The sequence below is a fragment of the Amphiura filiformis genome, chromosome 16 (assembly GCF_039555335.1).
Source record: "Amphiura filiformis chromosome 16, Afil_fr2py, whole genome shotgun sequence".
Lineage (NCBI taxonomy): Eukaryota > Metazoa > Echinodermata > Ophiuroidea > Amphilepidida > Amphiuridae > Amphiura > Amphiura filiformis.
This window is the reverse complement of record NC_092643.1, coordinates 8,434,948-8,451,944: the sequence shown is the minus strand read 5'-3', so window position 1 is coordinate 8,451,944 and position 16,997 is coordinate 8,434,948. Positions and strand designations below refer to the sequence as shown.

The 16,997-nt window shown below is 36.3% G+C and overlaps 1 protein-coding gene across 2 annotated transcripts in view; it reads left to right on the top strand.

Annotated features, from left to right (window-relative positions):
- Positions 1 to 12,402, top strand: part of LOC140135495 (cytochrome b5-like) — a 28,444-nt gene extending 16,042 nt beyond the window's left edge. For both annotated transcript variants that reach the window (XM_072157011.1, XM_072157010.1), the window contains exons 2-4: positions 5,487 to 5,736; positions 9,613 to 9,741; positions 10,829 to 12,402. In XM_072157011.1, coding sequence (XP_072013112.1) covers positions 5,515 to 5,736; positions 9,613 to 9,741; positions 10,829 to 10,864 — 387 coding nt within the window. In that variant the 5' untranslated portion in view covers positions 5,487 to 5,514 and the 3' untranslated portion in view covers positions 10,865 to 12,402. The remainder of the gene's footprint in view (positions 1 to 5,486; positions 5,737 to 9,612; positions 9,742 to 10,828) is intronic.
- Positions 12,403 to 16,997: the final 4,595 nt, after the last annotated feature.

Sequence of the window (16,997 nt, the reverse complement as noted above, 5' to 3'; positions counted from 1 at the left end):
CCCTTTAGCTTGCATCCCTCTTCCCCTCTCCCTCTGTCCTCTTTTCCCCTTTGGCTCGCATCCCTCTTTCCCCTCTCTGTCTATCCTCTTGTCCCCTTTAGCTTGCATCCCTCTTCCCCTCTCCCTCTGTCCTCTTTTCCCCTTTGGCTCGCATCCGTCTTCCCCTCTCTGTCTATCCTCTTGTCCCCTTTAGCTCACATCCCTCTTCCCCTCTCCCTCTGTCCTCTTTTTCCCTTTAGCTCACATCGGTATCCCTTCCCCTCTCCCTTTCCTCTTTAGTTTGCATCCCTCTTTCCCCTCTTCCTGTGTCCTCTTTTTTCCTTTAGCTCGCATCCCTCTTTACCCTCTCCCTGTGTCCTCTTATCCCTTTAGTTCACATCCCTCTTTCCCCTCTCCCTCTCTCCTCTTTTCCCCTTTACCTATGCGAAAAAGGCATGGTTGAACTATGGTTAACCATGGTCAACCATGGTTCAACCATGGGTTTTGACCATGGTCAAACCATGGTCAACCATGCTTTTGAAAAATGGCACCACGGCCAGAGACCATGGTCAACCATGGTTAACCTTTTGACCATGGTCTATCTAAAGTGACCATGGTCAACCATGGTTAAAACTTAGCATGTTTGACCATGGTTGAACCATTGTCAACCATAGTTCAACAACCAGGGTTTTGACCATGGTCAACCATGTTTTTGACCATGGTCAACCATGTTTTTGACCATGGTCAACCATGGTCAACCATGTTTTTGAAACATGGCACCACGGCCAGAGACCATGGTCAACCATGGTCTATCTAAAGTGACCATGGTCAAAAATTTGCATGTTTGACCATGGTTAAGAAACAATAGCAATCAAGGAAGAAACAATATCAATAGAAAGAAACAATAGCAATCAAGCTTAAACTTCAAATTAGCACCCGATAGAGGGCAGGGCCTGAAGAATGAGGGAAATTATGGAGTAAATATTTAACGGAATAAACTGCATAATCATATTATTTAGATTTATTCCGTTAAAAATCTTATTTTAACTTATCAAATTACTAGTTTTTATATTCTATGGTGTCAAATATTTATTCACAGCGTTGTAAATACGCATTAAATCACGATTAATAACAACAGAGGCGCTTTTTCTCATTCACTACCCAGAGCAGGGGGGGCCGGCCAAGATTGGCTGAATTTTGACGTTGTCATTGGTTTTACACGTAAACACAAAAATGTCTCAAATTATTCCAAAACTGTACGTATGTTATTAAGCACTATTTTATCAGTCTAAATCCGTTGAGGTTCGCCAGTGAACCTCATTGTAAGTACTGTTTTTTGAATGTTTTGTATGAATAACGCACGGTATGTTTATGATTATATACCTAAAATTTCCCCCATTGTGTATCACGGTTCGCGTGGTCTAATGGTAATGGGTCTCGCCTGCGGTGCATAGGGTCCCGAGATCGAATCCCGCTCACTCCCGGCTATAATTTTTTTTTTCTTCACATTTATTTTGAATCCAAAAATATTTATTTTTATGTGAAAATTTATACATTCACTGAGAAATATATTTTGTGCATTTTTTTTTTTCTGTAACGGGGCCAATAGAGCTAAAAACACAACTCAGCACGGGGCGTCCAATGTCCAGGCAGTGTTGCCGTCATATTGTCTGTTTTGTTTACGATATTGGCTGTTGCCACAGTGAATAATGTAGTCCACCATCGTCTGACCCAGAGTCAACCATGGTCAGGTGAGGTGATGACCATGGCTGACAATGCTCAGCCATGCTAAAGCATGGTTGACCATGGTATACTTAAAAGTGACCATGGTCAACCATGGTCAGGTGAGGTGATGACCATGGCTGACCATGCTCAGCCATGCTAAAGCATGGTTGACCATGGTATACTTGAAGTAACCATGGTCAACCATGGTCAGTTGAGGTGATGACCATGGCTGACCATGCTCACACATGCTAAAGCATGGTTGACCATGGTATACTTGAAGTGACCATGGTCAGGTGAGGTGATGACCATGGCTGACCATGCTCACCCATGCTAAAGCATGATTGACCATGGTATACTTGAAGTGACCATGGTCAACCATGGTCAAGTGAGGTGATGAACATGGCTGACCATGCTCACCCATGATAAAGCATGGTTGACCATGGTATACTTAAAAGTGACCATGGTCAACCATGGTCAAGTGAGGTGAAGACCATGGCTGACCATGCTCGGCCATGCTAAAGCATGGTCGACCATGGTATACCATGGTGACCATGGCAACCATGGTTGACCATGGTCAAGCCACCATGGCTGATCATCGCTGACCATAGTTAACCATGGTCAACCATGTTTTGACCATGGTTGACCATGGTTGACCATGCTAGCACGGTTGACATTTCGCCTAGGTAGCTCGCATCCCTCTTTTCCTCTCCCTGATCTCTTTTCCCCTTTAGCTGGCATCCCTCTTTCCTTCTCCTCTGTCCTCTTTTCCCCTTTAGCTTGCGTCCCTCTTTCCCCTCTCTGTCTTGTCCTCTTTTCCCCTTTAGCTCACATCCCTCTTTCCCTTCTCCCTCTCTGCTCTTTTTATCATTATCCCTTTTGCTACTAAACCATACAAAACAAGAAATGTCTTTAAAAAAGACAATGCCTCCAAGATACAAATGGGCAACTTTTGTTATTAGTTAAGGAGACACTTATAATGCTAGCTTTAAGGTACGCTATTGGATATAGATTTTTGTCTGATTGAAATATGTGAGCCCATTCTCTCCTGATTACAAGACTGAAAATTTTATTTTAATCGGATATTCGGTTACCAAAATATGGCCTGTCAAAATGGCTTTCTTTTATTTTTGTTATGCAATGTTGTCAGGTAGGCCTTATTTTCTAATTATATATGCAAGAGTTATACAAAGTAAAATGTTCAGATCGGCTACAAAATAAGATATAAAACCCATGGATGCCTTTGGCAAATTTCCATTTGCATAATTAATTTGGGCCCTAATCAACTTTTCTAATAAGTGGCCCTGATTAATTATGCAAATTGAAATTTGCCAAAACGCTAACCGTAATTTTGTAGTATAGTGTGTGTTCTACCCATGTAGGCCTACCATGCCTCAGTGCCATAGCTCTTTTAATTGTATCTGATTATCTGAAATCTTTACTTTGCATAATTCATGCATGTAATTAGAAAATCATCTGGCAACTGGAAACTGCAAAAATATAGAAAATAAAAAGAAAGTTGTTGCCAATTTTTTTTTTTTTTTTCGCGCCATTTTGACAGGCCATATCTCAAGAACCGAATGTAATCTACAGGGCATAAGCTTTAACATACTATAGTATTATTTAAATAGAAAGAAAATCTAAATTTGTGCATTAGCCAATAGGGCCACGGTCACCTAAAGCCATCTTGCAGATAATTCTGATGTATGAAATAAGACCTTCAAACTTTCAGATATGAAGAGTTCCAGATGCAGGCAGCCGTTTCTGTTTTTTAAAATATAGGCCTAAGTTGTATCAAGAGTCATTTCTTGTGGATTTTTTGACTGAAAATTACAATTGTAACGTTTCAGAGTAACAGATTTTCGTATCAGATTCTTTTATGCTTGTTTATTACATTTTGTATTCAGGACTAAAATAATATTAATATTATTATATTTAGGGGGGTCTTTTCATAGGCCATTACTTTTTTGTATGTGTAATTGAATAAAAAATCAAAAACATTATTGTTTTGTTTTCTTTCCTTCATTTGTGCTTTGTTTTGCATCGAAAGGGCCAATATCAACACCTTGTTTGTAAGAAGTATTGTGTGGGGAAAGATGATTCTTGCATTTTATTTTTATTTTTATCTTAACAAACAAAAAGCAAATTTCTCAGTCATAGTCTTGAAACGGTCATGGGTATGCATACAAAAATATTGCAACAGTACTCAGTAGAATGTCAAAGACTGACATCCATAGCACCAACATGACCAACCACGCATGGGAAGCAAATACTTTAAAAGCGAATTATTCGAATTATATCAACGCAATAAAATTGCAATACTTTAGTACATGATTTGAACAGCAATGAAGCCGCCATAGGCGCTGCTATAAGCGCTGACTAGGCGCATCATAGTTGAACACGGCACAGCACATACATCTCGTATGCAGAGAAATCAAATAGCTAGCCGGTCTTTTCAATCCCATCATTTCAACCTATTATTATGATGTAGACACGCATGCACGATGATTGCGGCCTAGTCGAGCCTAGCATGCATGCCAGTCGGCCTGCTGACTCACCGCGTATTAAATGACACAAAAATACCTCAAATTTTGCACAAAACAATCCATGATGTCAAATTATCACATCCAAAGTGTCGCCATGAACGTCAGCTTCAACTTCTCCAGCCAAAGTTTTTGCATTGATAATCAGGTTTCATGTAATCATGAAATTAAACCTTGTTTAATGTGTTTTCCCATTGCCACACACAGCATAACGGTTGTCCGACTTTATTTCTACGATATTGCTGATGTGCTCTATCTTTATTCCATGATGAGGCTACAACCCATAATTAAATACCGAATTAAAAATACTAGTTTGCGTCTGACGTCATGACAAAGGGCGCGCCGTGATTGGTTGCTGACCTGCGCAGTATGGCATTTTTGGTCTGGTTTACAGGACGGCATACGCAAGCTAGTCTTTTTTAATTCGGTCTTCAATTATACAACATATGAGTTTGAAAAATTCTAATGCATAATTCATGAGCTTGATAGACTCGCACCATTGGGCATACGTGCTAGGTGTTTCTAGAATCCCTATAGAATAAGATTAATTTTAATGCTAATTTATTGCACATGCTGAGGAAGCGTGATTACCTTTTTGAACATTCGGAAATGGCGATAGGCAAATTTATGTATGGCGCAAAGTGGTGGGGGATATATATTGGGCTTTCGATATGGGGCGGAAATTAGAGTACTTGTCAGAATATAAATTTGTACAATCGGCCTATATGCCGCGCAATGTGCGGCATTTTAGGTGTAAATTTCAAATCATACTACCTCCTGGCGGAGGCAGAACAATACAGCACAAAGTGACTGCAGGACCATGCATCCTGCACAATCCAATTTCGTAATCATCCTAAAACTACACACATTGTATACGCACAAAACTGTTGGCAGGTCGACGGTCACACGTGTGGCTTGCTATCCCTAGTCTGGTGGTCGGTGGTTCAAAACCAGGGTATTTTCAAAAACTGGGATGAGGAAAACACCTTTCCTCTTCATCTTATTTCTTCCTCCTCCAACGACGGATTTTCAAATCGTTCCACTGATCTGATCCTAAAATTAGTGGGACAAATGCACGCAAAGGCATGCAAAAAATGAAAATTTTTATGCTAAAATGGCCATTTCGCCCACATTTCCCATAATCTCCATTTTTAAAATCGACCCCCCTGGCTACGAGCCTGCTATGTGACTGGTAAATATCACCAAATCCTATCACCAAATTGTCTGTTTTTTTTCTTCCAGATTTGTCCAGCACATTACAGGTACTGCAATGAATGCAGAGCTTATGCTACAGAGCCCACTGGACACCAATGATGTGGAGAGACTAAATGGGTCCCAAGACTCAGGTATTGGGGAAGGAGAAATCACTTGCAGAGGAACACCAGTCCTACAGGAGTACACATTAGAGGATGTATCCAAGCACAGTGATAACAAATCATGTTGGGTAGTGTTTTTTGATTACGTTTATGACCTCACAGAATTTTTGCATGAGGTGAGTTATGGTTTTTTTTTATGCATGTTATTTAAATTATCGGGTTTCTTTTAGCAAAAGCTGATTGACTAGGCCAGTTTTGAATTTTGATGATGAAAGTTTTTGATACAGAGTTCAACCGTATTGCCAAATAGTGAAAGTTTAGTACAAAAATAATTAGTGGTTTTAAGGAACAATGACAAAGTTGTTTTCCTGTCTCAAAAAAAACATGCATCAGTATCAAAAAAGTTGTTAAATGTTGAAACATTTTCCTAACAATGTCAAATATACTTCAAACATTTCGTTTTGAAGAATTGCAAACCATATTCAAAATGATTCTTTTCCACACACCCCACCCTCTGAAGGCACACCTAGGTTGAATTTTTTTAATGTGTGGTGAACATGCACATGATGAAAATGTGGGAAAGAGAGGCATGTCTAGAACTTCAATGTGGTACATTACTCAAGCGACTTATCATTTGTTATAAAATGAAAATTTATATAACTTAACAATAACAAGTAAACAAATAAAGATTGTGGTTATGAAAAATGTGAAAGTTGCATAAATGTGAACGTTACATAACTTTCATTATGAAACTGACATTAACAAGCTAGTTTCTGTCTGGGTTTCCACAGTTATTTTAAATACATACGTTGAACTGGGACCTTGCAATCCCTTATGTCTATGATGGAATATAGCACCAGCTAGGCCCAAGGCATTAGCCAGGATTTGAAAGTAGGGTGTCCAAAGTACAAAAAGTAAAGCGAAGTGAGCGAAGCGAACGTAGCGTCCACCGGCGGGGGGTCCAGGGGGCCGCTTTAGGCCCCCTGGCGGGGGATCAGGGGGCAGCGCCCCCGAAAGCTCCTGGATTTGAGCAATTTGAAGGGCCCAGGAGAGGCTTTTTAGACATAAAAATCCAACTATTTGTATTAAAGCAATTTGCATCAATACCATTCAAAACTTACTTTTCTTGACTTACTAAGGTAGGGACTGGTTCCTGGGAATTGAGTCCCGCCATGCCCGGATACCGAAATTTCAACCAAAAAAAAAATTTTTTTTTTTTTTTTTTTTAAGTTATTTTTTTTTTTGGTTTTGTAGTGTTCCTGGACCTAGACCTAAATGCTAGGATCATTCATGGTTGACCTAAAAAAAAAAGAAATTGCATGATGTTTTGTGTTTTTAATATGAAAATTGATAGTTTGTATTCATGTCATACTCTATTAATGATATCAAAATGCATTGAATTTGAATGCATTTTGATATCATTGATAGAGTATGACATGAATACAAACTATCAATTTTCATATTAAAACACACAAAACATCATGCAAATTTTTTTTTTTTTTTTTTTTTTTAAGGTCAACCATGAATGATCTAGCATTTAAATCTAGATTTTTTTTTTTTGCAATTTCAGTAGGCCGTCCTAGGTCGTCCATTTTCGTGACAGGGCGTCCAAATGACGGCCGGACGGGTCTCTAGCTAAAGCCTTGGCTAGGCCTGTGTCTGTCCTAAACCCTGGATACTAGATTCTATTTGGCTGACTGAGCAGTTGTCATGGTTACACGTAGGCCTACATAACATCATGTGCAGCACGTACACGTTTGAAAGTTTAACATCTTGTAGAATAATTTTGCCTGTTTACCCTAACTGAACCAAACATCAAAAAACCTCAATTCACAAAGCATCTGCAAGCACGGGTATCCCACATGATGCGATTGCGTCATCATGCGAACAGTCATATGGTGACAGAAAGCTTGGCTGGCCAAAGTAGACCCCTGTGGCAAGGTATGGCAGTTTGTGAGAAAAAAAGTTTTCTTTTGTTCAAGATTCTTTGTTTCCTCCTTCCTTCTTTCCTTCCCCTTGGCCAAAATAGGCCTGTGGCAGGGCGTATAACACCTTAATTTTCCTCCTACATGAGGATTTAACCCTAACCGAACCAAACATCAAAAAACCTCAATTCACAAAGTATCTGCAAGCGTGGGTATCCCATATGATGCGATTGCGTCTCCATGCCAACACAGTCATATTGTGAGGAAGCTTGGCTGACCAAGGTAGACCCTCATGACAAGGTATCTCTGTGCGCGGGCGTGTGTCTGGCACCCGAGGGGTCACGGGTTCAAAATCACACCTGAGAAGTTTTCTTTTGTGAAAAAAATTTCTCTTGTTCTTCTTTGTTTCTTTGTTCCTTCTTTCCTTCCCCTCACCAAAATAGGCCTGGGTGTTAGGGTTAATAACACCAACTTGGCCTTTACATGGAACTTGCACTCCTTTTCCTAGACCCTGTTAATGTGCACAATGCACTTGGAAAGTGTTGCAATTTGATGTGACTTTGGCATATTCGGTTTGGTCATGAGATGGTTTTGTTTTATGAAAGTTTTAGATTTTTACTTTTATATAAAGCAGTGGATTTACCATTGATTGAAAAAAATTTAAAATAAGCAAATGATAAAAGAGACAGAACACTATAATGATTAACAACAGCTGGTGTGTAATGCCATATATTAAATGACAAGAAATTGGAATCTTTTTCAACTTTCACTATTTTTATCTACTGAATCTAATTAATCTACATCAGTCTGACATTTTCAATTTACTTAAAAATTGCAAGGTATTCATTTTTGAAAATTCTACAAAGAGCCCATATTCACAGATTTAAATACATCTGTTAATTTAGAGGTTTTGGTAGAGTTACATAAAACATTGACTTTCTATATTCCAGTCACTACCAATTTGCAAAATAAAATACCTGTAAATTTAAATACAGCCCAGTAAAGTGGAAATTTTGTCTGATTAATTTTTCTCACTTTTGAGCCATTGGAATTGCTTTTAAATTCTTGGTTCTAAGCTTCCTTACATTGATCTACATTTTGTATATATACGAGGGGGTATCAAAAAGTTTTAGAAATCGCCCAGAAGCGAAAGAGCTATATCAATGAAATTTTGTCAGTGCAATCACTGGTCCTTATGTACACTATGGTGCAAAAATGGTCTCATAAGTATGTTTACTTTTTTACAGGCGACGCTAGATGCTAATAACCTGCTGCCCCAGTTACTGCGCATAAACTGCAAGATTGAGAAAATTGAGGCAAGCAGCGTTATTAAGATCCTGCATTTGAAGGGTTGCAATGCCTAGAAAATCGATGATGAAATGAAAGTTATCTTCGGTGGTGATTGTGATATTGTCACTGTTGCTTTTTGGAAAATGAATTTATATTTCATCACAGATTTTTTGGGCACTGTAACCCTTAAAATGGAACTTAATCATGCTACATGCCTCAATTTTCTCCATTTTGCTGGTTATGCGGTTACATAGGCAGGTACTGACATCTAGCGCCTGTAAAAAAAAAAGTAAACATTCTTATGAGACCATTTTTGCATCATAGTGTACATGAAGGACCAGTGATTGAACTGACAAAATTTCATTGATATAGCTCTTTCACTTCTGGGCGATTTCTAAAACTTTTTTGATACCCCCTCGTACATAATGAATATATTTGTGTGTTATTATTTTTGTGGTAGGGGCTTCAAACATAAAAATTGAGAAAATAAATGTAGTGTGAAAATTTCAACTTTTACAGTACATAGTTTTGTTTGGCAATGATATTCTCTATGCACTGAATGACCCTTTCACCATGGTCAATAGCAGATGAAAAGTTTCTAATTTTGTTTCAAAAATCCAAAAAATTCAGAAAAAAATATGTAAATTGTTATGGCAACATTTGGAACCAGTATATGAAAAATACATTAAATTGAGTACAAACAAGCCTAGTAGTATTGGTTCAGTGGTTCTTGAGACAGATTTTGATATTTTGATGAAATATCTCATGTTGAATCCTATGGCTAGCATGCAGAGAATTAATAATTATTGCTCATCTTTCCCTCTCCTCTGCATCCAGCATCCAGGTGGTTGGGAGATTATTATGGAACACGCTGGAGCTGACGGGACAGGCGCTTTCCGTGATAAAGGTCATTCTGCCCATGCCAAAGAACTGATGAAGAAATACTGCATTGGCCAACTAGTAGAGGTGAGATTAGATTTTATGAACACATGAAAAGTTAAGATGCAAATTCAAACTTTTGGCGTTAAGGCCACCAACATCTGCCCTGTAACTTAAAAAAAATCCAATGTATATTTTAAAACTATGATCAAAAACATTACTAGGCTAAAAAAATGTTGTTATCAAAGCCCATGGCAGTTTAAAAAACGATTGTAGAATGTCGGTTTTTTTTAAAGATTTTTTGTTGTTGATATTTTATAACTAAATTTTGAATTAACATGTCATTTTCGAGTGCTCAAAGGTACACAGTATAAAATTGTGGTTGATTTACAAAATTGAAGTACAAATATCAATTGTTTTATACCTAAACAATGTGAGTATCGAATCAAGTAACTTTTCGTCCAATTTTGTCGCATGAGAATTTCATGATTTTACAGCAAAAACCTTTTAAAAAATGAAAAGGAAAAATGAATTTGCCGCTTCAGCTGACATGGAAGCGTAGGCTTTGAGATATAACATTTTTTTAGCCTTATTATCTTTGACAAGTTATATTTGCCTCGATATCTAGATTTGAAGAAAAAAAGACATTCAGTACAAAATGGAAATGTTGGTATTTTTGTCAATTTTGTGTGATGTATTATAATAGTCTATCTATGGTTTTAAAAATAAGTTGTACTTAAATTTTGTACTTAAACCACCTAGTTGCGCTTTACTTAATGCCTGAGAGGCATGCTCTTGTGCAAATTTATGTGAGCATAAGTTGTGTGACCTATTGATGCTTGAAGTAATTTTGGCAATTATAAACAATACTATGTGTAGGAATATTAATAATATTTCAGAATAAAATTTCACAACGTAATATAGTTGGTCTTACTTGGATGTGCACAAGTTGGGGAAAACTTGGAAAAGGAAGCAGTGCCCCGGGCGATGATACCCATGACACATTTTGATGGTCAATGTGAAATTGCCAGTCTGACAGATTCAAGTCATGATAAAAATAAGCAGTTATGTTTGCTTGTTTGTGTGTTTGTTTATCTATATTGATTTATTTGTTTGTTTATAATTATTTATTATTTGAATAACTTCATTTATCTCTTGTTTGTTTGTTTTTCAGGCTGAGAGACTCTGCACAAATGAGAAGAGATGGTAACATGGTATTTTCCAGGTGACTTTGTATAATATAAGGTGTAAATACATGACTTTATAATTGACACTCATTGTCAGGAAATCAGGGTAAAAGAGTCGAATACTTTTATATTTTTGAATATTTGTAATGTAAATACTTTGTATAACACCATGAAGTGGCTGATAGATTAATTTATGGATGTAAATATTCTTTGCTGAAAGCCTTGTAATTTTGTTATTCCTTTATACTCTGTAGTGTCCTGTGACTGTGCAACAAGGGCATATATAAATATACTGCACATAAAAAGTATCCGTACATTTAAAACAAAGCATTATCTTAAAGATACTAAACCTAAATTACCAAAGAAAGTAGTCAATAGATGGAAAAGTTTGTTTTGCATATTTTGATGCCTCATAGCACGATGCGACTTTATTCTCCCAACTTATACCAATTTGAATGAAAAAAGAGAGCATACCAATTTGAATAAAAAAACAGAGCATTTCAAAAGTGACAGATTTACATACTTTTCTCTTGAAACACACTAATTATCTAGTTCCAATACCAAAAAGAAAGAAGTATCCCAAATGTGTCACTTTTGAAATGCTCTCTTTTTCGGGCCAATCAAATTAATATAAATTGAGTGTTATGCTATGCTATATGAGGTGTCAAAAGATGCTGAACAAAATTCTCCATATATTGATTAGTTTAATTTGGTAATTTAGGTTTAGTGTCTTTAAAAGACTTTGACCCGATCAACAGCCTCGTCCCCCAATTTTCAAAATTGAGATTTTGGTATCAGAAGAAAGCTCATCATGATTGTTCTCATTATCCCAGGAAATTTAACGCATGAGATATTTTCTGTTTAGATAGTGTGAACAAAAACGTAGTTATTTAACTCATAATTTGGAACTATGTTTTGATAGTAGGCCTCAATCTAAAATAGAACATGAAAAATCGGACCACGCCTCTTTAAGACATTGCTTTTTCTTAAGTATACGGATATTTTTTGTGCGTAGTGTATATGCCAAGGGGTTAGTGCAAGAGAGTTCCATCTGCAATATCTGCAAGGTGTCATATTTTTTGCTGTAGGCCTATACGATATAGTTAATGCAGAAATTGTCAAATGTCTATAGGGCAGCTATTGCATGTAGGGCCCTTTTGCACTAACAACCCCTTGATGTCAATAGTTGCCTTTTTTAAATTTTGGAATTTACATTTTTTTTTAGCGTTGGTCAGCAACTTTTGAGATAATTCATCAAATAACTTGTTGTTGCTGGCAGACAGTAATTTCTTCTTAATGTTTGTGATAGTTTGGCTCACTACATCAAATCTATTATCCTGCATTGTATTAGTTTTGGAAAATTTGAAAAAAAAAGTAATTAAGCAAATGTAGAAAGTGGATGATCCTATTGACAGTCTTTTTGACGTTTTTGCATCTAATTACTAAACTGCTGGCATAATTTAACTGAAAACTTGTAATTGGCTTATTTTGCTGATAGGTCTCACTTTGGGACCTACAAAATACAATATATGAAAAATCTGACCACCTACCTTTAAAACAATCTTTTTTCTTTTTTTTTTTTCTTTTTTCCATTTTTATTCACCTGTACTTGGGCCTGGTGGAAAGGAAAAAAGAACATACAGACATGGTCCACCAGACCCCAGCTTAAAACGATCTTCCTTTATCTGGCTTTATAAAAGGCATCAATATTAATATAATATTGAATGGCTTTGAGTGTGATACAAGAATGTAATGTTGTCTGAAATAAAATAATATTTTGAACAAGTTGAAGACAAGTGCAATATTTATGTATATAGAGTGCAATATATTCTTGTATCACATGAAAATAAGTCATTCAATATCATTATTAGTAGCCTACTAGACTCAGACCAACTTCAAATTGGTAAAAATAAATAAAATTTGGCTGATTTGACCAAAGTCAGTGCAAGTGTAACAGCAAAATGTGCCCGCACATAATCTGCGCATTTAAAAATATTGTGGTCATCTGGGTACTTTGAAGAAATTATGTGATACACAGTTTTATTTGTACCACTCAGAAGGCTGGTATGTGGTATTAAATAATAATTTTGAATGCTTCAGTAACAGAGATGTTAGAAATATATTCCAAAATGTCTTTGTCAAGGACCATTTGGGGCCCCACGGTATGAAAATCTAAGGGCCCAAATTCAAATTAATGTTACACTGGTCCATATTAATGCCACACTTTCAAAGACTTCCCAAATCAATATGTTATGCGTATTTGAGCAGGGAAGGAAGTCAATCAGAGGCAAACCTGGGGCAGGTAGGCAAGAAGCCCCTGGCTCAAAATACTGGGACAAAATTTACCAAAAGTTGTAATCTTCATCTTCATTTGGCCCTATTTTAGGCTACAATAATTGTCCTAGTTTGACGTAGTATAGCCTCCAGATAGCAAATGTTTGCATTCTTTGCACATTACATTTCTGAGGCAAAAAATGTGATATTTTCTCCGCACCATATAGTCGTGCTGAAGATTCTTTTCATGCTCATTCATCTGTAAAGAAATGTCCTTGAGCATCTGAAATAGGGAAATAACAAAAGGCAAGCCCCAAAATTTTGTGTGAAAGTTACCGCGCGTAAACTGTCTCATTTGCATAACAAGGAACCACTTAAATAAGAGCTAACAGTAACACCCTTTATTAATTTAGTTGATGCTTGATTTCGTCATGACTTGTCATGGTAAAGATATTCTAGTAGCTGGTTTCCTGGTACACTCCTGAAGTCAACAATGAGTCCACCTTCTTGTATTCGCTTGCTTATTAGTTATATATTAACTATACTATTTATTAGCATACTTTTGTAAACACATTTGGGTTCTGATTGGCTAATTGACTCAAATCAATATATTATATCATTTGGCAGCCAACAATAATGGCAATGATATGACTACCCCCTAACACCTGGGTAAAGTGAGACAAGTAAGATAAAGTGTCTTGCCCAAGAACACATCATGTTGGGCCTGGCGGGTTCGAACCCACAACCTCACGAACGCCATAACCGTTAGGTGAACATGCTCTTACAGAATAGGATTGTTGTCAAAGATGAGTTAACAGACGAGAGTTAAGTCAATCAAGTGCCGATATTACGGGTACAATTTGCATTTGCTTGAATAATTCTTGCCTGTTGAGTGTTGAATCAGCCTTAAAATGATTTTGATAAGGTTTTAGAAGTGCCCTTGTGCCGTCCATGTAAACAAGAACTGGAAAAATCTTGTAGAATAAAAAATCTTTTGCATGTAATATACGATATCACAGCACCTGTAATCGATTGTAACACATAAAAATAGCCCAGCAAACACAAAAAGTTGTACAGAAAATGTTCAAATGTCGGGTTGTATAAAGGGTGTAAAATATTTTAATAATGTTCAAAACATTTTTTGAATACTAAGTGTTAACAAAATATTTGCCAAAAAAGTGTTGTTAAGTTGTTGCTTTACAATAACATTTTGACAACAAATGTTGTAGTGGTTTTTTTCACATAAAAAGTTTCCATGACCAGACATTTAAATGTTATCAAAACTCTTTTACACCGATTACAACATCCATGAATGTTCATCTGTATTGGTATATTGAATGATGAAAGTTTAACCCCTTGAGCACTACCTGCTGATCTAACATTGTATCTGATTGGTCAATTACGTGATACCTTCACTTTAATCACCAATCAGAATGGAGTTTTGCAAATAATTCACCTCAATTTTTTGTGTGGTGAAATTATTCTAACAATGTTGCTGATTGGTCCAATTGATATAGAAAACTTCTTTTTGACCAATAGGCAGATAGTTCTCATGGGTTAAATCCTTTGATCTGAACATAAGAATTACTACCTCTCAGGACTTCCAGATGCTTTGCTCCATCATACATCAGTCACAGGTCTCGCTGATGAAAGATGGAGTAACCATCCGAAAATTCTGAGATTTAGGAATAAATTTCTTGTGTTTGGAACAAAAGTTTTAAACTTTTATCATGATAATAACATGTTTATAACATTTGAAATATTGTGTTTGCTGGGATGTTTTTTTTAAAATTCAAATGTACAGAAAAAGGGAAATTATTTACTGCAGTGCCTGAAGTTGTATTCATATAAAATCTCACAGAAAATTGCTTAAATTAATCAACAAAAAAAAGTTTGTTTATCCATAATACAAGCTTTGCCAAAAGGTAAGGTTGATCAGTCTTGACTATTTTTTTATTCTTAATATATATATATATTTTTTAAAGGTCATACCCAAACCTACAATACATAGGCCTAACAAGGTTAATACAAATAATTTGGATCCATCACTAATTTAACATTTAAAAGTGTGAAGAAATTATTTGAAAACTTTTTGTGTGTGTGATTATTATTGAGGATGTCAACCCAAATAAGGGTTGGTATTATTTTGTACAGTGAAAACTTTTTTTTTAATTAGGCCTAAAAAAATTGTTTGATTGGCATAACATAAAAATAAAATTAAGAGTCGGTTGGTCGGCAATTTAAGGGTTGTTTTTTAATTTAATTTTTTTGGCAAAAAAATACGAAAAAAAGTTTAGGGTCAGGCCTATTTTTAGGGTCGGTCGGGTTACGCCAATCAAACATTTTTTTAGGCCATAACAAGATAATGATTGGTTGCGCGTGTGTGGATAAGTTTTGGGGCCATAGCTAGGGTTGGGTTGCTTGTAAACATATTAAGTGCAGTGCAAAATGTGATGCAAGTTGAAAAGGCATATTGCCTGAGCACTTGCTTACCAGAGAGATGTTCATATGCCCAGGTGCATGGGGAGATGCGGTAGGTTACTGCTATATTATAATTTTGAATTGATTTCATATTTTTGATGCCATTTTGGGTATGTGGTGTAATAATGTTTGGGGAAAGCTTATGTGCGTATTGACATACTTTGCACAGGGATTTACTTCGATACCAGCCCTGTTAACTTTACTGTCGATTTGCTAGTGGTGGCGCATGCATTTACTAGGAGGGGGAGGGGGCGAAATGTGTGTGTGGGATTTGATGTTAAGATTTTTGGTTTTGTGAATGGGAGCAACTATACCGGGGGGAACTAAAGTTGCCCCCCTCCCCCGGTGCATCCCTTGAATATACCGGTATAAAAGGAAAACTGAAAAGTTTGTTTTACTGAAATAGGAGCTTTATTTTCGGATGTTATCACATAAGATGTTTTGTTTGTTTGTTTTTTGGTGTTTTTATGTTGTTATTTTTTCAATGTATAAGCAGTCTATCAGTTGGAAGATATTTTGAAGAGATTATTGCAAGAAGGCCCCATCTGAACTGAAATAGCTGCCAGGTGTTTTGTTTTTTAAATGTGTACAATAAAGAATACAGAAATTGTCCAATGTGTAATAAGAGCAGCTATTACAGGTGGATCCTTCTTGCATTAACACTGCCATTTGTCAAATGAATGTAAGGTGATAGCTCCATTGCCAAACACATGTGTTGTATGTGACACACCATTACCATTATTGTTGTGAAAGACTACGTATACTGAGTAAAAATATCTATGCATTTCTAAGTAAGAATATAATCTTGAGCATACTTAAAATATTCTTTACAAAAATCAATTCCTTGACTCAAATCTTGGAAAACAAATTATTGTTTTCTGGTATTATGGTATGTTTTAAAGTAATGACACAGAAAATTGTAATTTGAACTAGCTGTTATTATTTTAATCTAATGGTGTATTGGGCTATTCCAGAAAATAGATGCACACCCCCTATAGAGGAGTTCGGATTTCCGGACTTTCTGTCCAGTCATGATTGTTGGAAATCCATACTTAAAATGTCCAAAGGCGAAACAATCCAGCAAAAACGTAGTTCATAATCGAAAATCCTCAATTTGAGAGATCATTTGGGACAATTCTGTGAATTTCCATTCATTTAATTGCATTTCCAAGCATTTTCAAGTAACATTGTTACTCCTCTATAGGGGGTGTGCTCTTATTTTCTGGAATAGCCCATTCTCAGGTGTCTCTTTATGTGATGTTGAGTTATTATTTAAATATTTAAATATGGAAAGAGTATAGTTGCTAAGCTAACTTATTTAAGTCTACACAAATGACCCAATTTGAGATAAAACCATTCGTAAAGTGAATATTTAAAGTACTAGTAATCCACTTCTGATAA